The sequence below is a fragment of the Scophthalmus maximus genome, chromosome 22, assembly GCF_022379125.1.
Source record: "Scophthalmus maximus strain ysfricsl-2021 chromosome 22, ASM2237912v1, whole genome shotgun sequence".
Taxonomy (NCBI): Eukaryota; Metazoa; Chordata; class Actinopteri; order Pleuronectiformes; family Scophthalmidae; genus Scophthalmus; species Scophthalmus maximus.
The window spans coordinates 12,188,434-12,202,500 of NC_061536.1; the positions used below are offsets into that span (position 1 = coordinate 12,188,434).

At 51.0% G+C, this 14,067-nt stretch overlaps 1 protein-coding gene across 3 annotated transcripts in view; it reads left to right on the top strand.

The window, feature by feature from the left end:
- The first annotated feature begins 220 nt into the window (after positions 1-220).
- The window catches only part of nfatc1 (nuclear factor of activated T cells 1), a 39,430-nt gene continuing 25,583 nt past the window's right edge, over positions 221-14,067 (top strand). For 2 of the 3 annotated variants that reach the window (XR_004786886.2, XR_004786887.2), the window contains exons 1-7: positions 221-562; positions 684-747; positions 2,967-3,132; positions 4,706-5,741; positions 5,982-6,141; positions 11,170-11,372; positions 13,469-13,641. Coding sequence is in view for 1 of the 3 variants with exons in the window: in XM_035621304.2 (XP_035477197.2) it covers positions 3,114-3,132; positions 4,706-5,741; positions 5,982-6,141; positions 11,170-11,372; positions 13,469-13,641 (1,591 nt within the window). In the remaining 2 variants the exon portion in view is untranslated. The remainder of the gene's footprint in view (positions 563-683; positions 748-2,966; positions 3,133-4,705; positions 5,742-5,981; positions 6,142-11,169; positions 11,373-13,468; positions 13,642-14,067) is intronic. The other variant, XM_035621304.2, reaches the window with a different exon arrangement.

Sequence of the window (14,067 nt, forward strand, 5' to 3'; positions counted from 1 at the left end):
TGGCCCCGTTACCAAGGTGTCCGCTAACCAGCACCAGACCCGGGCTGGAAAAACTACGAGCACCCGGCACCGCCCTGACGTAGACGAGTCCACGAGTCAATCAGCAGCAGGGCTATTTATTAACTGCAGGCGGGGTGGAAGTGTTTACCGCAGCACATGTTTCGGCTACACACAACTGTGAAGTGGCAACCGCCCCCCACCCCCCTTCCCTCCTGCTTTTGCCCAAATTAGCCCCCCCGCCCGCCCGAAGCCCCAATAACAGATTTCCATGAGGTCAAAGACACAAGTGGGGTTCCTGAAATGACTGGGGAGCCACCGAGCCACGTCCCCTCATGATGAAACGCGCGGCTAAGGTTTCACAAGCGCCGTCACTCCCCCCGGATGCTCCGCTGGAGGGGAGGAGCGCTGCCAAAATGAAATCCTTGACGGGTGAGAAGGGAAATATTGCTTTGGACCGAGGGCACGCATGCCATGTTGTTGCACAACGGAGTTGAGCGAGGACTGTGATCTTATTTCTTCCCACGAATAAGTTGGACAAAGGACGTGTGAGGACATTTGAAGCGTAAGAAGTAGTTTAGCACTGTGATACTGTAAAAAAAAGGAAAAGTATAGCTCCAAAAGTATATACACCAAAGTATAGCACATCGCTAAACTCTCTCTTCTGTTCCCTTGGTCTTTCTCAGGTGTTCCCCTCCGTCTTGCTTTCCAACACGCTGCCCAATGAGATGCGTCGGAAGCTGCCTGTAGGTGAGATGCAGAATTATTTTCAGAAAATTGCCATTTACATAGTACAAATGTTTATTTTTGAATATGTGGCCCTATTGATTTTCTGTTGGTCGGTCCACCACGTTGGTCCACACTTTTAATATCTGAACAATCCCTGGATGTATTTGAACGAACTCTTGCGCAAACATTCATGGTCCCCAGTGGATGAGGCCTCGTGACTTTGATGAAATCCTGATGACTTTTAAAATCCAGCGCCGCCATGAGCTTTAACGTTTGCAATATTTTGGTGAAATGCCTCAACAACGATAGGATGGATGGCTAATGAACCCAGAAATGACGGCTGTCGACTTTGCTGCAAATGTGTTTTTTTTCACTTTGGACCCTCGACTCCTTAGACAAATAGGGAACCATGACCTTTAAGTGAAGACCCTGGCAGCGGCGTGACTCTCCGCCGCCACCGGACATCACACCGAGCCGCGGGGCCAGCTGACAGGTTCCCACCTCCGGGGATGGACAGACACTCTGCGACGGTCGAGTCGCCATGTGACTGTTGTCCTCACAGAAACCACGGGGCCTGCCTCGCTGCTGCCAGCTGCTGAGAGGTCCAGACCTGCCAAACATAGCAACATACCCCATGTCTGCTGCCGGGACTGGAAGCGCTGAGGAGAGAGAAGCCCGAATAAGTACGCGCAGCGACCGCAGGGAGAGCGACGGCGGCCTACGGAAAAACTCTTATGAAGATTCTCAGTTCAGCGTGTCAAATGACTGGGTATGGGGATGATGATTTTTATATAGCACGTCTATGCGAGTATGGCATAATTATGTGTTGTTGTGCCCCGCAGACAGACGTGCAGTCTGTCGGGAGGAAGTGGGAACGGGAATTATTTGCCCTTTTTGCAAGAACTTCAAAGCCCCATGTGACGTGATGTGAGACGCCCATATAGAAGATCTGAGGCAGCTTGTATGTTTCATATATATATATATACATATAATATACGTCTCATGAAGCAGCACAGGTATAGCTGCATGTTCTGGCATGTGTCAGCTCACCTGTCCTGCAGCCTGTAGCTGTAACCATGTTGACGAATGACTCCTTCTGGGAAAAAATGGCGGCAGGTAATTGTAAAAAAAAATGCCCGGGAGGACTAGTCTGCACGTAAATCATGATTCAGGAGAATCCATGTGTCGACGCCGGTGTGACCGACGCCGAGGGGAAGAGATGTTGTAGATGAACTTCAGATTAGAGCCTGAAGGGGGCCGATGCCGATATCCATATTTGGGAGTACAAGATTCCTGATACTGACACATTGGCCAATAAATATATATATATATTCTTTTATCTGTCAACGATTCCTAAAATGTCGTTATCTAATCTTCATGACAAAGACATGTAATTGAGGCTTTAAATATATATAACTTTATCATAAATAACTACAAATTGAAAACACAAATACAACCGAATACATAGAACTTATTAAAGAAACATTTATTTGACATTATGAAATGTAAACATGAATGCACATTGAAAGGTTTAAAATCAGTTGGCAGATAATATCGGCCGGGCTCTTAAAATACCCGATATGTCTATGAAAGGCTGATATCGGACGATATCATCGGCCAACCGAGATATCGTCCGTGACCATGAACAACGGATCGGTTTCACATGTGCTCCACTTGTTCCACTAGTTCACAATTCAGGGGGGAATCTGCTGAATGACCTGCAGCGGGCTCCGAATAGGATGCTTTTGTATCGTGTTGTATATTTTCACTGCCAGCTCCGCTAAGTTGGCCCCTCCATCCATCCATCCATCCCTCCATCGCCCCTGGAAACCCCGGCGCAGGCAGCGAGGATCCCCATTGGACGCGTGTGGTGGTCGGTGGACGTCGTGCTGCTGCCGCCGGTGACGTCAGAGGCTCGGAGGGGCGGCGCGCCCGCCGAGGTGATCCCCGGGTTTAAAAAGCGCGGAGCTCCGGTGCGCGCCGGAGCAGTGCGTCACGGCACCAGCGGAGCCAGGATCCCCCGACACGCACTCACAGACACGTCCCGCCAATAGATTCTGATTTTTAAAGAAAACAGCATCTGCACCAGCGTCGGGATCTTACTTCACATGCGTTAATATTCTTTGGATGTGACTTTTTTTCTTCTTCCCCCTCCTCCGCTTTTTGAAATCGAAACAGCCGGTTTTTGTTATTTTTTTTTTAACTTTCTTTAATATCTCATTCTGTTGGTGGTGACGCAGCCAGAGAGAGAGAGAGAGAGAGAGAGAATCCTCCTGAGCCGCAGCTGGGGAACCTCTCATCGCCGCTATATGGATAAAGAGTCGCTCCCATCCGCAACTGTACTCCGAGTTTGATCTCACACGCTGCTTCCTGCCCGGAGACCAAAAATGAAATCCGCCGAAGAGGGTGAGTTTGTCTTTTGTCCACCTCGGAAGACTCTTCCTGCGTCTGTCTCGGTGTCTCTCAGCGTGCTGTGTACGAAGCTATTCACGTGGCAATTATTCAACTTCTCGTCGCGCGTCTGGGCACTTTTACGCACGGATGCAATGACGCGCACCTTGTTGCGTTCAACTTGAACCGGACTCTCGGTTCACTGTCCTCCCTGTTGAATGTCTGTGTCCAGCCCCAGTGTGTTGCCAGTTGGTGTCAGTGTTGGTATCAACGTGTGTAGATACCTTTTTTTCTTCTTCTTTTTTTTTTTTGCAGCCCCTCCCTTTCTGATCTGGGCAAGGTGGGCGTGGTCCTGCCTCTCGTGACTGCAAGAGTTGTGTGTTCCCCAAAAATAGTCATAATTGGATTGAACCTGTGCTAAATGACCCGCCACATGGCATTGTGGTTGAAAGTGAGTGATTCCAGGGGGCCCAGTATTGAGCGGTGGAGTCATCCGATGGTGCATGGCAGCCCCTCAGGGTACCTGCTTGGGTATGGGCTAATTCGCCTGCATGTCTAATTATAGAAGAACAAAACCATTGCAGTGCTACTACAGTGTGTCACAGGCACACACACACGCACGCACACCGCAAGCAGCGTTAAATATAAGCATCATTTTCTTTTATTACAAGGAGTCATACGGTGCAGGCAGCACTGATGTCATCGTCTTAATGGTCGGGGCCCCTAATTCTCTCTAATTCACAGCAGACAGGAGCTGGGGTGGCTGCAGGCCGTCTGACTGCATCTGTCCGTCGCCTTCGTCATCTGTATCAACGTGCCCCCCCCCCCCGCCAAATGTGGTCACGTTCACCCCAAGACTACCATAAAACCACAACTCTCCGTTCCCATGTTCCCCTTCCCCTGCCCCCTGGTCGTGACCTCAGCCGTGGCCACAGCCCGAGTTTCACATACGAGCCAGCGGGAGAGCGCTGGAATCGGACCGTGAGCTTCCCCTCTCTCCTCCCTGGGCCGACCGAGTGCAGCGTGCACCTTTAGCAGCATGCAAATAAAGGAATGGTGTGTTTATTTTTTCGAGAAAAGTCTGTTGGAACATGAAACTGGCCCCAACAAAAGCGTCAGTGTGTGTTTTCATCATGTTACAGTTTATTGCCGGCAGCGTGTGCATTAATTGGCATGAATCTGGCAACATGTAGTGGAATAATAATAATAAAAAAAAAGAAAAACCCCACCTGGTCTTGCCTTTTGGTTATTTTTAGACCCGTAGTTATTTTTGGCTACGTTATCCGTGTCCCCCCCCCCTGCGCGCCCCGTCGCCTGATTTGATCTGTACAATCTGAGCCATTCAGAGGTGCTTTGTGTTGTCGCGGCCTCGGTGTGTTTGGGGAACTCCGTTAGCTGGAGGTGTTAAGTTTTTTAACTTTGAGGCCTTCTTGCTCTGGGAAGTAGCTCGGGCCAAATCCAGCAGGGAAGCGTTTCTTCTTCAGCTCTCACAAGACTCGACTTGGCGACGGTCTCGCTGTCAGTGAAAGGAGCCAGTGAATGTGTGTTTGATTATAACAAACTCCATCTTTTTTTTTTTGCTTTCCAGATGCATATGGCTACACGCCAAATGTCAGTCTCTCCCTCCCGCTGGGCAACCCCTGTCTTCCGGCCCAGTACCACAGCCTCCAGTCCAGCCCCACCATCTGCGTCTCCGTCACCGACCCGCACACTTTCGACGCCCAGGACGACATGAGGGCGGCCGGCTACTATTCGTCCCGGCCGAACGGCGCGCCGACCCTGGAGAGCCCCCGCATCGAGATCACGGCATACGGTCAGTTTCCCGAGGACGAGGTGGAGGAGAGCAGCCTTCCCGTTGCCAAGCGGGTCAACTCCATCGTGACACTGACCCTCCCCAGTGCGGACGGTTACCGCGACCCCAGCTGCCTGAGTCCGGCCAGCAGCATCTCGTCTCGCAGCTGCCACTCCGACGCTTCCTATGAATCAAGCTTCTCCTACAACTACGACAACTCGCCCCAGAACTCCCCCTGGCAGTCGCCCTCCGTGTCCCCCAAGGGCTCCACCCTCGCCCTGCCGGGTGACGGCTGTGCCTCCGGTGGCTCCCCTCGCCACTCCCCCTCCACCTCTCCGCGCGCAAGTATAACAGACGACACCTGGATGGGTCAGCGCGGCTCCAGGCCCAACTCCCCATGTGGCGCAAAGAGGAAGTACAGCTTAAACGGTAGCGGGGCGGCGCACAAGCACTACCCCTACTCGCCCAACCACTCCCCCGGACTGTCCCCGCACACCTCCCCCCGCCTCAGCGTCACGGAGGAGTCCTGGCTTCCGAACACCAACCAGTACACCAACTCCGCCATCCTGGCCGCCATCAACGCCTTGACCACGGACGGAGTGGCCGACCTCGGGGAGGGGATCCCCATGAAGGCCCGCAAAACCAGCCTGGAGCACAGTGCCACGGTCAGCCTGAAGGTGGAGCCGGGGAGCGAGGAGCTGAGTCCGGGGCAGCTCTGTGACGACGAGCACCCGTCCAACCGCATGGCGTTGAAGAAGGAGGGCTACTGTGGCGGGTTTCTGGACGTGCCGCAGCACCCGTACACCTGGTCCAAGCCAAAGCAATATGTAAGGTAGGCGAGAAGATTTTTTTAGCCTTTTAACAATATCTGTTTGAGCTTTAAGTTTATTGTGTGTTGGTGTTTGGGAACTGAGGATATGCGATGTTCTCCAAGGTCTGGTTTATCACACTGTTCACTATCTGCACATTCTACCCCGATAAGTGCGTCTAAAATAAGCGCTGCTCTTCCTCCCTGTTGAGTTGACACATTGGACTTGTTCTCACCCCCCATACCCCACCCTCCCTCCGACAGCCCGTCCCTGCCAGCGCTTGACTGGCAGCTGCCATCCAGCTCGGGGCCGTACAGCCTGCAGATCGACGTGCAGCCCAAGTCCCACCACCGGGCCCACTACGAGACCGAGGGCAGCAGGGGCGCGGTGAAGGCCCTGGCAGGAGGACACCCGGTCATCCAGGTCTGCTACACCACCGATTTTCCCCTCCTTAGACTCACCCCTTCTCAACACCTATCACCTGACGACCCCCTGTAGGACCCGTACCCCATTTTTTTGGGAAGCAACCAACTAGACTGCTCGGTTTCCTGTGGTGATTAGACCAACACCCGGTGCAGCCATTAAGGCCCCCGTTCCCTCTGCCACCCCGTCTTCCTCCGTCACGTCTCGCGTCGACACTCTCCCCCCTCCTCCTGTTTTCTACCTCGTGTGTTAAAATAGATTGGGTCGACGTGCGTCTCATGACCCGGGCTGTTATGTTATTCAAAGATGTCACATTGCTGAATGGAATACCATAGGTATGCTATTAGACAAGAGCGGTCCACTCAGTCAGTTCCTGTCCAGACGAGGGGTGAGTCAAACTTTTCCACTTGGTCGTCGAGTGCAGCGCAGACGGTTACAAAGTGATGTAGCATGGCCAGTAAAAAAAAAAAAAAGAAGCTTAGTCATGAGCTTTAACCACAGAAGCTCCGGTGGTCGAAGAAGCCAGAGGAGAAGACGAAAAAAAAATGTGGACAACTGCAGATATGTTTTGGTTATAAACCCATCTGGTCCCCCTCCCGCCCCCCCCCACCCGCCCCCAACCATTACCGCTGACCTCAGTCTCTGAATAAATAAAGGGTCTGAACCAAGGAGTCGGGTGAAGTGAGCGGTGAGCGGCAATTAATACCTCTTGACGTGTTTCATTATTACGTTACAACGAGTCCACATGGTTCGCCAGACGTTCGTCACATGCGGAGGTTGAGGTTTTTTTGGGGGTTTTTTTGCCTCTCAGGTGCAATAATATTTAAGAGCGAGTCGTTTTGTTGTTGCCACGGAGGAGCCGTTGGCTCACGTAGCTCTTCGCCGTGAATAGGGAATGCTAACGTTGCCGTGCAGCCATTTTTGAGGACAAATGTCGCCGTACAGTATCCCATACGACGTACTGAGTAAACAACAAAATCTGTTAGCGGCCAATCGCATGGTAACATCACGAGCAGATGGCGTACGTGTTTTTGTCACCAACAAACATTTTTGATAAGAATCCCTTAAACATGGCGGTTTAAAGAATCCTGACTAATATGCACGTGTTGCACCGAACCAACGTTTAACAGTTGGAAAGTTCTGTCAGTGCCCTCTAGTGGACACACAGCATGATGGCGGTACAGTTTCTATGTTATTGCACACGTACGATAAGTATTCCTGTATCGGCTCAAATCAACAGATCATTTTGCCTCTATATCAGGACACAGGGTGAAATGCTCAGGTTTTTTTGGGGGGGATGTGGGGGAGTTGATTTTTTTTGAACAGCTGGAAACTTGCAAATAATAATGAGACATCTTGCGAAACTGAAAAACATGATTATTAAATGTTATGACAAGCATTTTTATGATTGATTTCATACATACTAATGGGGAAATAGTAAAAAAAAAACAGTATACAGTGACAGTTTCCCTATTTCTCCGTCGTTTATCCCTGCAGAACGACTGGAGATTGTGTCTCTGGCCAGATATCCTTTGGTGTTTTTGTACAGACGTCTCCTTGTGTGTGTTTCGGCGACCACAGAGCAGGAGATGTTATACTTGTGTGCAGCAGTGGAGCGAAAAAGAGAAAGAAAAGGAGAAGCCCAGAACGCCTCGCACTGCCCAGCGCGTCGTACGGTGTCTGCGGCCGCACATCTGTGCCGAGGACGCGCATACTTGTCCATGAGAAGGTGCTAATGATTTAATGACGGGGCTCTGCGTTCAGCCCGGCTCAAATAGAGAGCGTGTGTTCACTTTAAAACCTAAACTCGCAACCTCCCCCCTTTCACTCCCCCCCTACCGCCAGCTACCACCCCAACCACACAGACTTCCCTTTGTTTAGGAAAGTTTCCCGTGTGTGCGGCTGACATCACCGCGCGCTGCGTCCTGCGGAGGCGGAGGCGGCGGCGGCGGCGGCGACTGAACCACACACGTTTCTGGCAGGCCCCCCGATGGAGATGTCGGAGGGCAGCTTCAGACAGGGGTCAGCTCCCGTCCTTTGATTTCCTGATTACATGGTGTACACACACACACACACACACACACACACACACGCGGGGCTGACGAGAAGGCCTCTGCGGCTCTGCGTCCGCGACGCCCCTGCGAGTCGAAACCCTGCCCCAGACTTCACAGAGTTTATTCTGGAAGAGTCCTGGTTCTGTGTGGTATACACGTTTTTTTCTGCTTCTTCTTCTTCTCCACGTCCAGCCGCGCCACACGGCAACACTGGCTGTTTTCTGTTCTCTCTCAATGCCGCCGCCGCCGCCGCCGCCGCCTGCCCCGACCACACCCGCCCTTGCGCCAGCAGCAGACGTGAAGTATGCCCCTCTGAAGTGCTGTGTGCAGGCCCCACCGCAGCCAACGCTCGGGGTTTGCACGCCGTCCTCGAGTGGGAGAGGAAATACCCCTATTCCAATCTGTGCGGTCCCCTCTTTCTTTTTCTTTTTTTATTCTTCTTCTCCGTTTGAAGTCGGGGCTCCCATGACCCAGATTGCAAACCTTATTATTTTCCGAGCCATGTGCCTCTTCTTGGCTCTGACGCTCGCGTGATCAAATTTAGAATTTTTCTCGACACAAAGTGATATCATGTGAAACACAAAGGCGTGACAGTATGAATCACCGGTCACACTGGACTATCCCTCTCTCTCTCTCGACAAAACTGAAACATAACCCTGTGTGTGTGTGTGTGGGATCATCCCTTCAGAGCCTTGTAGGGGGTTCTGATAGGACGGGAGAGGTAGCCCCCGGTCCACTCCTCGGCCCCTGTCTCCTCCTCTCCGGCGCCTTGAGCAGCCAGAGTCTCGGCATTCCTCTTGTGGGTGATAATACGCACCAGGGAGGGGTGCGATGCTCTGCCAATGTCAAACTGCCAGGGTGGAGTTTTTTTTGTTTTTTTTTAACATTTAGTGGTTATCGCAGCAGTTTAATTGCAACAACAAATCATAACCGTTGTCTGCTGCAGCTGCATATTCAGATCACGGAGCGACGAGAAAGAAAAAAAAAAACCCCGGGGAAAAGTGTCCTGATTGCCAGATCGCTGCTTTGATTATTGAATGTCTTAAAAGAAAAATAGAAGATGGATGGCGATTCTGCCGAGATTTCGATCCGCTCCTATTAGTCCGGAACGTCGCTTTCGCGGCGATTGATTCGGAGCAGATCATTTTGTAATCTGCTTGTAATTACATTCTTTCAAAAAGTAACCACCTACGCGGACCTCGCAAAGTGGGCTAACCTCGCTCCATCACACTCCTTTTTTCCCGCTGCCTAAATAAACAGCATTGCTAGGCAGCAGCCCATTTCCTTACACAAATATACAGGGCCTTCGCAGGCTCTTAACCCTGACAGGGATCCTCCTCCAAATCACATGTTGTGCCTCCCCGGTCTGGGCCCTTCTTCTTCTTCTTCTTCTTCCTTTTTTTTCTCTCTCCTCTCGCTCTCGTTGCGGGCTCTCCTCGCCCTCGAGTTCTCCTCTCATGTAATTGAAAAGTGTGGTCTTCATTTCAACATCTCCCCACCGACACTCTTATCCACAGTGGCTTGTGATTAGATGGGTTTCTCGGTGTGCGTCTCCGCCAGGTTTGGACGAGGTCCGATGACGGCGGAGTGCACATGTTGTTCATTTGAAGACATTTTTCTACTCCCCCCCCCCCCCTTCCTCCGGCTCTTTTTCTAAGTGCTCTTCTCTTATTTTAAGTTATTGTGGAATATGTTCGAGTGTCAAGAAGTCGTTGACCCCGCGTGGCCAACGATGCCCGCCCCTCTTATTCAAACCTGATAACTGGAGGCATTTCAAGCTCTGCAAATTTATTCAATTTCGCCAGAGAGGATGGAAAGACTTCAGACCGTCGAGTCAAACGGGACCAGGTCCATTTTGTCCATTTGACTGATCGAGGGAGCGATTGTGGGGGGAAAAAAAGCAATAAGTTGAAGTTTAAAGCTGAACTCCATTAGGTCGTTTTCCTAAATTAATACATCATTGTTGTGTCAATATCCATTCGATAAAAAACGTCGGCATTTAGCCGCTTTCGAGATGGAAACGCTGCCCCAATAACTTAAAGTCTTTGTGCTCGACGCCGTCAAATATCATCTGATTGTGGTTTTAGGATATCTTCTCAGTTAGTTGATGACATTTTTGACATTTTTAAGAGCTGAAAGGAAAATCTTTGCTGGAGTTTGAACCGACGGAAAACTATTGATTGCAGATTTAATCTCTCAAAAACATGTAATCTCTACATTCAGTACCTCATGTGTTGTATATTCCCATACGAGGGGCCCATTCTTTCTTCAAAATGCCAAGTACTCCGCTCTTATTCCTCCCTCGTCCCACCGTATGGATAACACACATAACTCTCGAGGCGGTGTGTCAGTAGCAGCCGCTGTCCTCATTCCTCACGCTGCGGGTTTGGGCTCCATGCCTGCATGCGCTCTGCAGTCTGGGTGGTTGAGGTCATCCTGGCGGGAGGCCTCCCTCCTGTCAAGCAACACCTACGGAGGTCTGGTAGTGCAGCACTTCTGCTACGGGATCGTTTCGCTGATGATAATCAGAGGAGGGGGTCGCCAGTGAGAGTCTTTCCCCGACCCGGGGTGACCTTGACTTCTCTGAAACACTAGCCGAGTCTTGTCAGGCGGCGAGCGGGGGGCTCGCAAATCACGCCGCCGCCGCCGCCGCCGCTCGCTGTAGGTGGGTTTCACTGCTCTCTGGCGACGGCTGCCTCCCTGAGATACAGCTTCTGTAGGATTAACATCTTGGCAGGCCTCGCATGGTCTGATGGAGGGTGTGTGTCATTGGTAGTAAATTAAAGAAGATGGAAACGGTGATTACAAGAACCTAAATGGGCACTTTGTTTGAAAACCACCACGCTCAGAGCCCGAACTCTGGGAGACCCACGCTCGATTTTTTTTTTGGTTTCTTTGACAGAATGACAAGCGAATGCTTTTTTGAGGCCTTAACCACAACTGAGTCTCGTTCTTTTCTCGCCCCTCCTCGTAGCTCCACGGCTACATGGAGAGCGAGCCTCTGACCCTGCAGCTGTTCATCGGCACGGCCGACGACAGGCTGCTGCGGCCTCACGCCTTCTACCAGGTCCACCGCATCACCGGGAAGACGGTGTCCACCCCGAGCCACGAGGCCCTGCACAACAACACCAAGGTGCTGGAGATCCCGCTGCTGCCGGAGAACAACATGCGGGCCATGTGAGTTATCAGAGGCTGCACTGTTCCCACCAGGGAGGTCCAGGTCTTAAGGGCCAAGTCCAAGTTGAGTCTTAAGTAATTTGAGACTTGTCTTGGATTGTCAAGGTTTTATTCATTCAAGGGATGAATAGGAGGGCAAGTCCAAGTCAGGTTTCAAGTCATTCGAGGCCACATTGAGACTTGAGTCAGTCAAGACTTCAAGTCTTAAGCCACCTGAGATTCATGCAAGAGAAGTCCAAATTAAATCTCAAGTCAGTCAAGTGTTAGTCAAGACAAGTTCTCAAGGTCAATCAAAATCATGCCTTGAATATTTAAGTCTCAAGTCTCTAAGTCCGACTCCATGCTCCAGTTTCTAATCTCAAATCACAAGAAATGTGCCTGGCCTCGGACTCGTCCTCAAGACTCGAGACTTGACTTGAACTAACCCCAAATGTTTTAAAAATAACTACGCCTATCGCGATATCGCACACATCTGATGCACGACCACGGCACTGTGCGTTCCGTTGCAGCCAACAACGGAGAAAAAAAAACCCAGCAGCTGCTCTGCAAAGATACGTATCGCAGTTGTTACTCGGAAAACGCTCCGCACTCGGATTCTGAGCGCTTTGTTTTCCGACATAGGCGTCTCGCGCTTCTCTCCGGGGGGGATATTTCACACCTCTTGAGCTAATTGAATCCTCTCCAAACCTGGTTGGGGGAGGAAAAAAAAAGCGAATAATCTGGAGACATGAAATCGGCTTGTTTCATGTCTCTGTTGTGTGCATGCCTCCTGCCGGGCTCGGGGCTTTCGAAAGCGTTCCCCTCTGTACACAGACGGGTGGCTTTCCCATTTTTTTATAAGCCTCGGAGATCAGATTACCGGGGGGGGGGGGGGGGGGGGGGGGAGCTTAGAGCTGCCCGGACCCGGGGTTTCTGTCTGAGCGGCAGGCGGTAGCAGCCTTACTCGCATCAGCACTTTTCTCTCTGCGTTTTAATGGATGCAACACACACGAGCTCCCCGTCATACGACTACCTCAACCCCCGGGGCGTATGGTTTCTCCGTTTCTCACGGCCTTGGAGTACTCGAAGTTCTTCGAGGCGAGGGATTTGCGGGCAGATTCGTGGGTTTTTGACGTGTGACATATAGAAGTTTTATCATGTGGCATAGAGGACATAAAGGCATAATTATATTTCTGTCATAGTTTATCACATTAAAATCATTAATCAACATCAATCAAGCCGCATCCATCTTGGTATGACTCCAATTAACCGTGAATAAATTCACGGATGGCATCGGTGCCGACCCTGTTCTCCGTATTGCCCTTTCTTTCTAGAAGGTTTATCTCAGGCACAGGACAGACGCCTCAGCCGGTGTGTGGTTCTTGTACGCCGTGCGTAGGCGGAGAGCCGCAACAGCTGGGGTCCTCAGCATCAACACCTGATCACTCTGCCGGTGAAGCAGGACCCTGGTGTCTGGCCGGAGGAATTCTGGGGAGTGGTCAAAATGCGCGCGTAAGAAAGAAAACATCAACTCGGCTTTTTGAAGGAATGCGGCATCGAGTAGCGCGGCCGTGGAAAAGCCAGGAGCTGGAGTCAGATCGGTGCAGTGCAGACGGAGAGAGAACGCTGGGGATTTTATGAAGTGTCTGATGAAGACTTTGACGCCGTAAAAAAGATTGTTTTTTTTCTCCACTTTGGTCGTTAAGTCTGTGCAAAGGGGAACCATCTGCTGTGGATCATTACAAAGACAGTGATGATGTCATGAACGTTCCCAGCCATTGGCTTCTATAGAGTTTGAATCGGGCCCAGCAGGAGGTGCACTGAGGTGTGGAGGTCCTGTCGGAGGCGGTGGTGTAAATCCTCCCTTGACGTGGCTGCAGCCTCCTTCTGGGCCGCGCGCTGACAGAGTCCAGAGAGAAAGTCACTTTTTGATCTGGCTGCAGTTCCCCATAAATCACCGCCTGATTAACTGTGAGAATATATATATATATATATATATATATATATGTCATAAATGCTCATGGTAATTTGCCCTGCGGACGTGCAGGCCGACGTTTGGCAGACTCGCGGCTCTCCGACCTTCATTCTTTTTTTTCTTTGGTGTCGTCCACCGACAGAATCGACTGCGCCGGGATCCTGAAGCTGCGCAACTCCGACATTGAGCTGCGAAAGGGCGAGACCGACATCGGCCGCAAGAACACGCGCGTGCGCATGGTCTTCAGGATCCACATCAACCAGGCCACGGGGAGAACGGTGTCGCTGCAAGCTGCGTCCAACCCCATCGAGTGCTGTGAGTACCTGCCTCCTAGATACTGTTTGCTGACTTACTGGTTGCCCTCCGTGGTGTTCGCGACCTCTCTAAGGGGTCAGAACGCTCATACACGTTCATACAAAAAATTATGCTTTGCCGAAACTGCTTTTTGAGTCAAAGGCGTATGACAACGTGACGAGGGGTCGCAGGTGGAAGAAGCTCCATTTAAAAAAAACAAAACAACGAATAATCAATAAGTCCAATGGACGATACCTTGATCATCAAATACTCAATTAGTCCCTGAGGTCATTTATCAGGCAACAAGTATCATAGTTCTGGGTTCACAGCTGTGCGGATTTGCTGCCTTGTTTAATCATTGTTTTATGATCGATAATTAAATACTGTCAGGTTTTGGGCTGTTAAAAATAATGAAATAAGCACAGCTAGAGATAACAGTTATCTGAT